Source organism: Embiotoca jacksoni, unplaced genomic scaffold (genome assembly GCF_022577435.1).
Source record: "Embiotoca jacksoni isolate LCO1_2020_lvr unplaced genomic scaffold, fEmbJac1.0.p SCAF_10, whole genome shotgun sequence".
Classification (NCBI taxonomy): Eukaryota; Metazoa; Chordata; class Actinopteri; family Embiotocidae; genus Embiotoca; species Embiotoca jacksoni.
In genome coordinates, this window is record NW_027185230.1 from 7,500,415 (window position 1) to 7,513,718 (window position 13,304).

At 41.0% G+C, this 13,304-nt stretch overlaps 1 protein-coding gene across 1 annotated transcript in view; it reads left to right on the forward strand.

Annotated features, from left to right (window-relative positions):
- The window catches only part of bcr (BCR activator of RhoGEF and GTPase), a 90,243-nt gene that overhangs the window by 57,102 nt on the left and 19,837 nt on the right, over window positions 1–13,304 (forward strand). Inside the window, exons 5-8 of the mRNA XM_069163269.1 lie at window positions 5,845–5,952; window positions 8,450–8,507; window positions 8,642–8,694; window positions 9,524–9,664. Of these exons, the coding sequence (XP_069019370.1) occupies window positions 5,845–5,952; window positions 8,450–8,507; window positions 8,642–8,694; window positions 9,524–9,664 (360 nt within the window). The remainder of the gene's footprint in view (window positions 1–5,844; window positions 5,953–8,449; window positions 8,508–8,641; window positions 8,695–9,523; window positions 9,665–13,304) is intronic.

Here is a 13,304-nt window from a genome sequence, read left to right on the forward strand (position 1 = left end):
TTGTTTCTTTAATCAGGAGGCTTTCAGTAGCAGACTCTATCAGCTAAATTTGACAAACCAATGAAAAAAAAAAAAATGACTACATTTGATTTTTGTAGTGATGCTCTTCCTTATCATTTAAAATTTGAACAAATTGACTCTCTCTCTTTCCGCCTAAACAGACGCTTGCTCTCCTTCTGTCGCACAGTCGATTCTGCCAAGGATGTCATGGCCAAATGTACACTGGGTCTATTTAATCATTTTCACAATGGGCCAATTAACCTACAATGAATCATTTGTTAATCTCTGAAATACTGCTTCTCTCCCACTGGTGTCTCCCTCACTCTCTCTCTCTTTCTCTCTCTCTCCTCCTCAGCCTTGCTTATGTTTGAACACGCACCACACACACACACATACACATGCACACACACACACACACGCACCACACAGAGGGAGTTGCAGGCGTGTATCACAATGCCGCCTTTCTGCCTGAGGCAGCTGAGGCCATCACAGCACTGTGTGCTTTGTGTCTCGAAGAAGCTGCTATAAATAGGAGCCCCCCCCCCCCCCTCTCTCACACACACACACTTATTAACTTTTTCCAGGAGGCTCCCTTTGAGGTGTAGCTAATAAATTAGGATTTAATTTGTGTCTTTTACTGTCAAAGAGACACGCAGAAAGCAATTATCAAATTGTTTAGAGATTTTTAGTTTAAAATGTTCACAAATGAACTAAAATTATACACAAAATGTGAAGAAATAACAGTTTTGACATCACGTCAAAGACATCTGTTTATTGTGTTGCATAGATGTCTACTGAAGTCAGCACGCTCACCAGCCAGCCTCAGTCTGTCTTATCTTGTAATACCACTTCACACCTCAAGAGGCGATAGCGAGTCGCTGTAGCGTCCAGTCTGCCCTTAAGACGACATAAAAGGAAGAAGTGGCATTTTTTCAAACCTCTTTTTGTGGAACAATGAACGCAACGAGCGCTGAAACTTGAGAAGTGAAACAAGAGTTGGCGTTGCTTTCCACTGCTGGAGACATCGAGTAAAAGAATGAAGTTTGATGCTGCTAACGCTGATGGCGATTGTAGTAATAATGTAACATTAGTGATCGTCTTAATATGTTGGCTGTTTGTTTATACATGGCTCAGAGCAGTTTTAATAGCTGTATGTGACAAGCTCAGTTATCTCGTCATCCAGCTGTCTACCAAACTGTGTCGACTTTATTTAGTTATCAAACCAGACACGCTGACCTCGTTTACACAGTTCAAAACAGATCTTTGGTGCAGATACTGACAACACGGGGTGTAACAAAAAACATTCCTGATGGTGTCGAGATATGGTTTTTGCTGTTGCTGTTTTCTTGCTACTATGGTTTGGCTAAAAATGGAAATGAACCAATTTTGTAAAGTTCCACCTCTGTATCAGCCTAATTTTACAATCTTAAATTATAAACAAGAAAAGCCAACTATAACGAACAGTGGAGGACATTTTGAAATTCTACCAAACTTCATAAACTCTAAGAGATGGACTCTGCAGTGACTTACAAAGCGTACCAAGTGGTATTACATGACAGGACTTAAATCTTACATATTGCACCTTTAGCAGTGGGTCTTCTCTATATTTTCCCTCCTCTCAGCCATATGAGGTTTCGATCCAACAAAAGAGTTACACAGTCAGCTACAAAAAAGATGTGATGACGTGATTCTGATGTGGCCTGTAAAAAAAATGAGCAACTGTGAACAGTGTTTGAGAGCAATGCTGCACGTTGAGTCTGGTGGTGTAACGACGTAAAAAAAAACCAACACTGACACACCAGCAGAAAAATGACTTCTCTATTGGTCAGCCTTATAGATTTGCAGGGCAAGGTTGAATCCAGGTTAAATTTGACCTCTGGGGCTGCCCAGAACATTAATATGTAGAAATGCATTTTAAAATTTTAGTTTTCATGACTTAGATTGGAAAACGGAGCCAGTACTTGCATAGAGTGATGTCTGTACTTTTACCCATTTTCTTTGTCTGGTTAAACCATTACGTCATCCGGGCAGAGACCGTTTTTTTTTTTTCACACTGTGTATTTACACTTCAGCAATCAGCTTCGACAATCGGGAGTCTACGGTAGCTGTCTTTGTCACTCTTCTTTTCTCAGATGTTGCGCTCATACTGTCCCTACTCCATTCCCCGCCTCCCTTCAGACAGTAGTTAATAAAAGTCAGGAGGAGAAGACGCTGAGTCTACAAAAAGGAGAAAAAGAGAAAAATGCTACATGACAGACGTTCCATTAGGAGGAGGAGGGGGATGAAAGATTAGATGGGAGTAGAGGAGGTGAATCAGATGAGGACTGGGGGGGATGTAGCAGCAGCGCTGAGAGAGGATAGGAGTCGACTAGGCAAGTGGATTTAGGCTGCTGCAACCCTGATAGAGCTGTCTTACCAAGACTCTGAAATCTGTGAGGGCTTAGGAATCATAAAACATCAGAACAAGGAAGGCGAGAGACAGAGGGAAAAGAGGAAGGCAAAGCATCAGTGACAGGTTATGAGCATGAGTGTCAGAGTGAAGTGTTTGAAGGCTGAAAATAGGACAAAATCACACTCGTGTCTCTGCTCCTCCGAAACACACACACTTCACACACAGCAGTACCATGAGGAGAGACAGGCAAACTGGTAAACTGGCTTTGAATGTCGCTCTTCAAAGATGGAGGACCAAGAAAGCCTGATGAGACGTTGTTCTTTTTAAACGATGGTGTCCCGGGTCTGGTAATGTCGATCTGTCTGCGGGTCCACGTGGTCCGGACTGAAATCTCACAACTGCTTGATGGATTGTAATCAAATGTTGTGCAGTCATTCACGACCCATAGGATGAACTGTAATCACTTGATCCCTGAAGTTTTGTCTAAGTCCCATCATGAGATCGACAGTCCAGGTTGTCTCGTGTCGGTTTACAACCACCTGCGAGACAAATCCCCCTCAACTGTACAAGCGCTAATTAGCAAACATCACATGCTAACTTCTGATGAGCAGTGAAGAAATAATTACACCTGCTGAACAGCTGCATGGTGACATTCTCATTGTCAGCATGCTGGTGTTGACTTTACAGCCTCGTGGAGCTGCCAGCACGGCCGTGCACGCTTTCATTTAGCTGTAAATGAAATGAAGGCTTTCTTATTCTGTCTGCTCATTTCATTGTGTCATCATGGACTAAACAGCGCCTTTTCTCTTTGTAAGAAATTATCAGAGTGTGTTAGAACGCCTCGGGACCGAAGGCTAAATTCAGCCGTCTCGTATAATGGCCGTAGTCTGTCATGAGGCTCTTTCCTTAATGTTGTTTTCCGCTGTGGATTACACACACACACACACATACTCTCACGTGGGACAAATCCTGAACTGAGAAATCCAAACACCTAAGCAGTTTCTTTCATCTCCCAAAGCCATTTTCTGCCACGATACTGTAACTGCATCTGCACACTTTGGTAAGCCTTTCGTGCCGTTGTGTGTGGCTCCGTGGATGTGGCTGGCAGACATTCAGTCTCTCTGTTCCCTCCCACAGTCGAACTGTCACGCTCTGAATGGCCTCTGCTGTGGTGCAGATTGTGTGGCCCGGGGCAGGACACAGGATTGCAGGATTATAAAAAAAAAAAAAAAAAACTGCACTACTCCTCACCTTCATCCTTTTTGCTTCCTTTTTTTTTTTTTTTTTTTTTTTGTGCAAATGCATGTGCAAAAAAATTATTTGGGAACAAGTTTGCCATGTGAAATTCACCCTCAAGTTCTGTCTGTTAGAAATACAGATGAGGACACGTACTTGTGAGCAAACAAGGTCTTAATTTCAGTCCTGTGTCTGCAGTGTTTTCTCAGACACACATGACAACGCACCCTCAAAGGTGTAGATAATTTTTGTACAAACAAAGGGAGATCTGTCACACACATTGTAACTGCCAGCGATAACAAAATAAGTGCGAACAATGTTTCAAAAAACTTGTGACTATACATTCCCGTGAGAATCAATGGTCACACAAAGTTCAGGTCATGTTAGGGAGGTCAGAGCTGTGCCTAAAAATAGGAAGATGAATGGGCTCGGTTCGAGACAAGAATGGTTACTGGCTTACACGTGTAGTTGTCCTTTATTTGTAGTACCAGAGTTACAATTATAAAATGGTTTACACACAGCAGCAAATAAAAAATCAACAACGGTAAAAGAGTGAAAGAATGTCTAGTTGAATAGAAAAGTTAAACCTAACCATTCACAAAACTCAAGCAAAATACCTAGCACATATTCAGCCAGTGTTACCTCTTAGTTAAGGCTCTATCCTCGCTGATTTTAAAGGCTAAATCTGGTTTGTAGCAACTTGGCTCATGTTTTTGTGATATATTGTGAACACCACAGTTAACTGCTGAGATCAGAGTACATTGGGAACATTTGTAAAACCAAAGAGAAGAAGCACTAAGTCGGCTCATCATACACCTGGCTGGAAACAAACCTCCAGGTTTGCCAAAAGTTTGTTGGAGACAAAAACAAAGGTGAACAGTGAAATTATTACCCAAACTGACATCCATCTTGGTTCAAATTTACAGGCTAACTTCCTGGTTCAACTTTGTTCCGGTGTACATGTCATAATTGTGTATGGACAGGAAATGGTAGTACTCACTGTCTGTTGTACCTCAGATAAATATGTTGAATGAATGAGGCTGTTTAGAACGTCTTTAGTCATCTGAAAGCTCATTTCTTGTGCTGAGTGATCCCAGCAAGTGGTACAGTGTGATCTTAATGCAAATCATGTAATAGCCAAGTTGTGATAAACCTGAACTGCCCTTTAAGCTTTGACTCTGGAAAGGAAAAAAGTCAATGGCTCATATATGGCCATATATGGCAATATGGTGCGTGATAGGAGCTTTAAATGTCATAATACATGTTCAGTGCACAATGCTGTAGATGCTATCATTTTAGAGGTGTGTGTGTGTGTGTGTGTGTGTGTGTGTGTGTGTGTGTGTGTGTGTGTGTGTGTGTGTGTGTGTGTGTGTGTGTGGCTCTCAACATGACGTACAAAGTCCATCTCCATTGTGCTCTCTCCCGCGCTCGCTTTTGTTCAGGAGAATTGATTGTCCTTTTGTTCTCTGTCAAGATGGATCTCGGCGCTGGCAGGCAACATTTGCCGGAGTTTAATTCATCCATCCAGCTTCCCTAAATGTGCTTTCATAGCCTCCGTTACACCGATCGTTAATTACTCACCCTGGCACGGTGCAGGTCTCGCTGGTTGCTATGGCGACGGATTGCGAGGACTACCGTGGTTCTGCGCCGTTGTGGCGATCCGTCAGTCTAATTTGCTGGTTGTTTTGTTCAATTGTCATATACAGTCTCTCAGACACAGCTGACAGGACGAAACCTTCAGTCTCGGATATAACATTTCAAGGATTATTTATCTCACTATTGCAGTTTAGCATTTTTAAGGTTGAAGTGTGCTTTCTATTGTCTGTTGTACAGTTTGTAAATGTCACTGTTTGGATTTTTACAAAACATACTCATTACTTAAACTGTAGGTTTTCCAATAACAGTAAAAAAAAAAAAAAAAAAAAAAAAAAGTATTTGTACTGACTGACTCTGAAGTAGTGCAGAAGATTTTGGAGTGTGTTTGGATTTGTCTTCGTGTGTCTGAGTTTATAGCTGAAAGTCCTCATTCATTGCTTTTATTCTCTTAAAAATGAGCAGTTCTCTGTGAGAGAGAAGGCCATTATTTCCCCTAAAAGCTTACGTTGAGTTGGACACGTTTACTGTCACTGTATTAAAAGTCTGACTGACACGCATTTTTAGTATGTCTAATCTGTTAATTAAAATAAAATGAACTTCACATCCTTCTTCTCCATCAGGCCAGCCAGCTTGGAGTTTACCGGGCGTTTGTGGACAACTATGAGTTGGCCGTGGAGACGGCGGAGAAGTGCTGCCAGGCTAACACACAGTTTGCTGAAATCTCTGAGGTAAGAAAGAGAAGTGGGAAAAAACGGTCAGACACTTTACTACTAGATACCAACAAATTATCCAATTTGTTATTTTTGTCTTTGCTCTCTGGAGCAAAGCTTTCTCTAATTAAAATAAAAGGAATTAAACGTACAGTTGAACACTCATCACAGGGGGAGTTTCACCAACATTACACTAGATTGTATTTTAGCTCCCATATTTCTGCCTCTACAATAAAAGATGAGTGTCGGCCTACTGTACCTTTTCGTTTCTCTTTTGTCTTTCTCCAAATTTTAAATGACGATTGCTCATAAAAGGTATCAACTGATAGGGTTCAGGTGGTACAGTGGGTTGCCCTTTAATCTAAAGGTTGGTGGTTAAATCCCCTGACCACATGCCAAGTTCTTGAGGACCAAGTTGCTCCTGATGGCAGGAGAGCACCTACCACGGCAGCTCTGCCGCCATTAGTGTGTGAGTGGGTAAATGGGACTTAGCGCTTTGAGACCGCTAAGTCTTTAAAGCACTATATAAGTGCAGACCATTAACCGTTTACCAATAAATTGTGTTGCTACATCACACATGTAGCACACAAAATCTCTAATGTGTTTCCACTGTTCACTATTATTTCTGGACAATATTAACATAAATCAGTTGGTCATCTGTATCTCCCCTTCCAGAAAAATTACAGGAAATTAACGTGCAAAAACTCATGTGACCACATATACACGTGATTGCACATGGGAAACATGTGGTTTTGGAACATTTTCATGGTCTAATGTGTAAAGCTCTGATTTCCATGTAAAAACTTTCCCCCATATTTTCCCCATGTTATCATATATTGCAACATGTGGTGAACGTGTCATACATGTGATCACGTGTCTTATGTGGAAAACGGGGAAAACAAATGTTTTTTGTCTGTAAGGTTCTGTACTTATTTATTAAAAGAAATGTCCACATGGCCTCTGCATCTGTACAGTTTGCCATTCAGTCCGAAGAAGACCGCCTTTCTCTCACAAAGACGATAACTAACTTAAAGCAGAGAGTTAAATCATGTGTTGTAAGTGAAAAGAGCAGCCTCTGAGTGGTGTTGTACATTTAGACGAGAGTCCATTTTTGCTGCTGTTTAACAGATTTGTCCCTGATTTACTGTACTTGCAAAACACACTCTCATTATTCACCCACACAGGTTTTATAATTTCCTTCCATTTAAATTTGAATGTTCGGCTGAATATTGCTATACAAATGCAGCCAGAGGCAATTCGGTGTGTGTGCGTGTGCGCGTGCGTATGTGCATTATTATTTGTCTGTTCCACATGTGAGTCCATTTCAATTTAACCCTCCCGTTGTCCTCGGGTCAAAATGACCCGCAGCTGTGTTCAGCCAAGTTCTATTTTATTTTTTATATTTTTTGGGATCATTGGTGACAAGGAGGCCGTGAGGGTAAAGAAACCCAGTGTTAACATGCTGGGGTGGCTGGTGTCATTGGTGACGAGGAGGCTGTGAGAGTAAAGAAACCCTCACGGCCTCCTTGTCACCAATGATCCCAAAAAATATAAAAAAATAAAATAGAACTTGGTTGAACACAGCTGCGGGTCAATTTGACCCGAGGACAGCGGGAGGGTTAACGATGCAGAGGATAGTGTGGATGCTTCAGGTCAGTCAAAATATGAGCTCCCCTATACAGATTGTAGAACCTTGACAGTGTAATGAATTCAATCATTTGTCTCTTTCAACACAAGTTTCCAACTGCTTCACAGGCTCAGAACGTTTTCTTTTATCTTGGACAAACTACATTTGAAGACATTTATACTCGTGCCTCAAATCTAGTTTTGGAAGCTGATATAACAAACCTGACCCTGGTTTAAAATGCTAATCTACTTTTCCAGCACCATTATATTCAAGCAATCTAACATGGATGGGAGCTGTGAAAGCTTGAACTGCATTACAACTTTCCTCACACATTTTGGGTTTGTTCAGCAGCTGCTGTAATGGGCTCATAGCCAAACTTTTAAAAGCAAAGTAGTGAGGGAGTTTTTTCATGTAAAAAGCAAATGTAAACATCTTTATTAATTAGCTTTTGGTTTGTGGGATATGATATAAAATGCTGTGATAAACTATGTATTTTACTCGGTCTAGGGGCCAAGTAAAGGGGCTTCTTTTTTTTTCAGGCATGTGGCAGTTTCTGATACCTCATCAGTCCTTGTCCATGTTTTATGAGGTCTACCAGTCAGCGTTGAGTCTGGTATCTACATGCAGGATGGGGAATTCATCATCGTATGGTTGTTAATGGCCTAAGTAATGATGCATGACTCCGAGCCATCTGAGGAAGATGGTGGAGGGGAAAAAGCTGCTGAGAATGGCAAAATTAATTTCGAAGTGGATGACCTCAGAGCTGAAGCAAAGATTTTAACCTCACCATGTTTTCACATTACTAAATTGTACTCAACTCGTTTGTAAAGGTCCTTTTAAAGAGGTTTTTGACTTCACTGTTTGCGCCTGTGTTTTGTGTTCAAACAGAACTTGAAGGTGAGGAGCCCCAAGGACTGCAAGGAGACAGCCAAGAACTCTCTAGAGGGTCAGTCATCTCATGCTGGGTTTTACTTAGTGCTATTAAAATAGAACATAAATCAGAATATTTACATAGTGCATACAATATTAATTCAGCCGTATAAAAAATTCATTCTGCTGTCTGTCTTTTTTCTTTCACAGCTTTGCTTTATAAACCAGTGGACAGAGTGACGCGCAGCACATTGGTCCTTCATGTAAGTAAGAGAGAGTGCAGGCCCAGCAAATCCCCTTAAAAATTGAATTTCTGTGTTTTAGGAATTTCCACTATTACTATTTAGAAAAGCGATGAGGTGGGTGATCAAAACACAACCCGCAGTTGGTTGCAAATATTTTTAAAATATTAAATAGTTTTATATTCAAGGTATTTCTCACACATCCACTTTGTTTACCTTCTCCCAAAAATATTTTCCCCAGCATAACCCAAGTCAAAAAATCACTTAAAATAAACACAGTTGTGTTGGTGAATATTAGCTTTGTTGCAGAACACAGATTATACATGCAACCTTTTCATATTCTCATGGGATGCGTGTATTTGTTTGTACAAAGCTTTCAGTGTTTTTGACGTTAAAGAGAAAGACACGCAAAAAAAAAAAAAGGCTCAGCTTCATCATTCACAGAGCTCAGTTTTGATTACTTTGTCTCCTTCATGCAGTGCCGCCTTGTTCGTTTTATGGTTGACTGTTAAAAACTGTCTTTATATTTTGTTTTACCGTTTACTGTGAGGAGTCAGAGCTGAATTTATTGCATCTATGAAAACTTAATAACCTTCAGCCAAACACCAAAAAAGTAATTTGATCGTGCATAAGTCTTCTTTACTGTATTGTGTTCAGCAGATGTGCATTTTAGACTTGAGTATTGTAAACCTAAAAAGGAAAAGAGAAGAGGAGCTTATTTGAATGTCCAACTGTAAGATGTACGATGCTGTAACTTTTTAAATGTCGATGTTCATATGTATATCTGGCTACGTGTGCTTTTACCATATTTTTTGCTTTTGCAACTTAAAGTTTCTTCATCTGCTGCCAGGACTTGCTCAAACACACGCCCACCAGCCACCCGGACCACCCGCTGCTGCAGGATGCCCTGCGGATCTCCCAGAACTTTCTGTCCAGCATCAACGAGGAGTCGACACAGCGCCGCCAGTCTGTGACTGTCAAGAAGGGAGAGGTGAGTGTTTTCAGAGATAAAATCCACTGATGACTGAAATGTGTCACCTTCTATGGCTCATTTAGATACTTTATCAGGATAGTCTAGTCTAATCTTCCAATTTATTGTATTCTATTGTATTCTTTTCTATTATATTCTAATCTAGTCTAATGTAGTAAACATTTTATTCGAAGTACATTTCCTTTAAGATCAATTTAAATCCAAAGCTCCTACAAAGTACTATTTCCTCCTCTTGGATGGACTAGCACACATTTTTCATCAGTTTAATTTCAGCTCTGATATAATGCACTTTGTTGTGTGTGATGATGTCATGACCCCACCCTCTAAATGACCTTGAAGTCAGTGCCAAATGAGTATACAGGAGCCACCAATCTGCAGCCTAAAGGAGAGCCTATGTCCTTATATGGTTATGGCAGGGTTGCCTGGTGTAGAGGGATTGTGTGCTTGCTGCGTCTCCCCATCTCTCCATCTCTCCACACACACACACACACACACACACACACACACACACACACACACACACACACACACACACACACACACACACACACACACACACACACACACACACATACATACACAAACATGCACCCCACTGTCTGTCTCATCCCTGGAAATAACTTGCACATGAATGGATGCTTCTTGATTGATAGCTTGTGTGACACTGCCGTACATAATGCCTTGTAATGAGCCACCAGTCTGCTCTGACTGGCAGAATCCAAGTTAATTATTCATAGACAGAGGGAGGGTGGGAGGGAGCAAGTCTAAAAGGCTCCTCCCCCAGCTCGCAGGGGGGTCATTACTGCACCCTTTCCATACACACAGACGCATGCACACACAAACACACTTTCCTCCTCTCTGCTCTTTTTCTCCTGCTCTTGTTTGCTTTTGAACATATAGACACACACACACACACACACACACACACACACACACACACACACACCTACCCTATTATCCCCGTAGGCCTCAGTTTCCATCTCAGTCTGTCCAGGTCTCCACACCAGTCATCAAATATTAATCATGGATACATGAAAGCAGCACATGGAAATCAATGGGGCTCATTATATTGTACTGCACTGTAAACAGAGTATATAATAGACTTGAGTTTTATTGTCTGTATTTCACCAAGTGCAAGACACTTCAGTCATCGAACACTCACCGAAGTAGTTAAGGATGGTGCTTAAAAGAAAGGATTGTTTCTGCCAAGAATAATATGTTGACACTGGCTTCATTCTTCATGTTCTGCAGAATTATTAAGTGTTAATTTTGCACTTTGTGTTTAGAATTTTTATATAATTGTTTGGCTGCACTCATGGTCCATAGCAGCTGTTTAAACAATCTGAAAACATGGTCACAGTGTTGATTTGAACGCTGACGTTCGCACAGTATTGGGAACACATTTGCAGCATGACATGGCTGATAGTTTAAATTGAAGTTCACCTCAGTAATCATTATTTTTGTCCATTATTCAGTTGTTATGGTGGTAATGAGACGAAGCAAAAACAATCCAATAGCACACAAGTGATAGAGGAACAGAGAGGCCACAGTGCTCTGACCTGAAATCTAAAGGATTGAGGGAGCGCTAAAGTGTCATTGTTACCCTCCACGTGTACACAGTGGTGAGTAACCTGTGGTTTGGTCAGTGGAGGCATGCAGGAGCGAAGCGACACAGGTGGCCCCCAGAGGCCCGGACCTAGCCACTCGAGGGGGAAGGAGGAGGGGTGGGGGGGGGCAAACAACTGCTTAATTAAAATGCAAATGATGGCGCTCATGTCATCATTGTTTGCCTTTGGGAAAGATGAGCCCCTGATGTGAGTGTTGCTGGTAGAAATGTCCACACTCGTCTACACATTTGCACTTTTTCATTGCAGGTCCCCATATACACACATTTCTCTACACATGCAAGATTAAGAAAAAAACCACACACACACACACACAGGAACGCAGAGGTCCCGCTTAAAGTGTCAATTCTAAAAATAAACACAGGTCCTTTGTAACTCAGGCCGTTACTTGCACACATGCTTTCAGCAAAGTATTTCCAGGAGATGGTCAATATTTAATCTGCGCTCCGTGCTGTCAGCGCACCCTGCCTCATGTCGCTTTCCTTCCGCACTGATGATGCTGATGTGCCGGTCAGCTATTATGAGAACTAGAGAAACCCACGTTTCTCCTACAGGCTGCTCAATATTATGAAAATGTCCTCTGATGCGCTCAGACAGCTGGTTTGTTAAATATGTCTTCTCCCCAGTCGCAGAGCAGCATACGCAAATTGTGAGAGATTACTGATTTAGGAACGAGCCTCGACTGGGATTAGTTTGCATCCCAAGATAAAAGATAACCTCAGGGAAAAAAATTTATTCAGCATTTCAAAACCATAATTCAGTTTTACATGAATATAACGTATGAGATTAGCTCATGACAGCAGCATTATTTAGCCTGTTACTCTAATTAATCTACCGTCCCTCTTTTGTGTTATGTCTTTATCATGAGATCAGTGGAGAAGAGGATCAGCTCTGAGGTCTGATGGGTTGTGTAGTTTCTTATTTGGTCATGTTACGCCAACATTTTGATAAACCTGCTGTGGATAACAAACCATGCTCACTTTTGATTTGCATTTGTCAGGAATAGAAATTTGGGAAATTATGGTGCTTGATAGTAGTCCAGCCTGATCTACTGCTGTACTTTATGTTTCGTGATGTAAACATGCCTTCAGGCAGTTGAGAATTGGGAAAATTCCCATTTGGGAATGTCCCGCTTCCAAGTTGAGAGCGTTCACGAACAGGCAACATGGCAGCTCCTGAAAATCTGCTCTATTTCTGCCGTCAGAATAAAGAAAAGTGACAAACAACCTCCTCATCGTACATATAAACCAAGACAGGGACAAAATAGAGCTCTGCAGGTCCATATTATTTATTAAATAAATTTCCACACATTTTGATGTACGGCCATTTTTAACATCAAACGCAGCTAGTGAACTAGGTAGACTAGGCAAACCAAGTCCGGCTGTTTCACCTTATTTTCGGAGCAAGTTCATTTCCTCTTTTGACCGCGAAACCTTGTCATGTTGATGACACTTTCAAGTTTAGTTTAGGTCATTACATTTATTTATAATAGAGACTATGCACAAAATATATTAATCTCAAAAAGAGGAAAAGATGCTTTGTACCAGATTTAGCTACCAGCCGATTTCCATCTGCAACTGACATCAAACGTACTTAGCCAAGCTTTCATAAACCTCCCTCTTTCCTTGTGGGATATTTCCAGTTCAACAAGCATCCAAGTGTATTTTCCTACTCTGAGGTCAGAACTTTCCCACTTCCTATAATCAGCAATCCAATCCACTGTAAGAATTTGCTGCCGACTCATGATAATCACAAAAGATTTTCGCTTGTTGAAGAGTTCTCTTTTTACAAGATTGGAAGCTCTATTATGGACATATGCACATCTGATTGTGCTGTAAACTCATAGTTTGCTGTATTTTCTGATTGATAACCATTGAAAAAAATAACAGTCCAAAACCCAAAGATATTTATTGGCTATTATTGAAAACCTAGAAAAGCAGCAAAATCTGGAACAAGTAATTCCTTTGTAATTTTTGCTTGAAAAAAATTACTTCAACATTTAAATGATACTATGT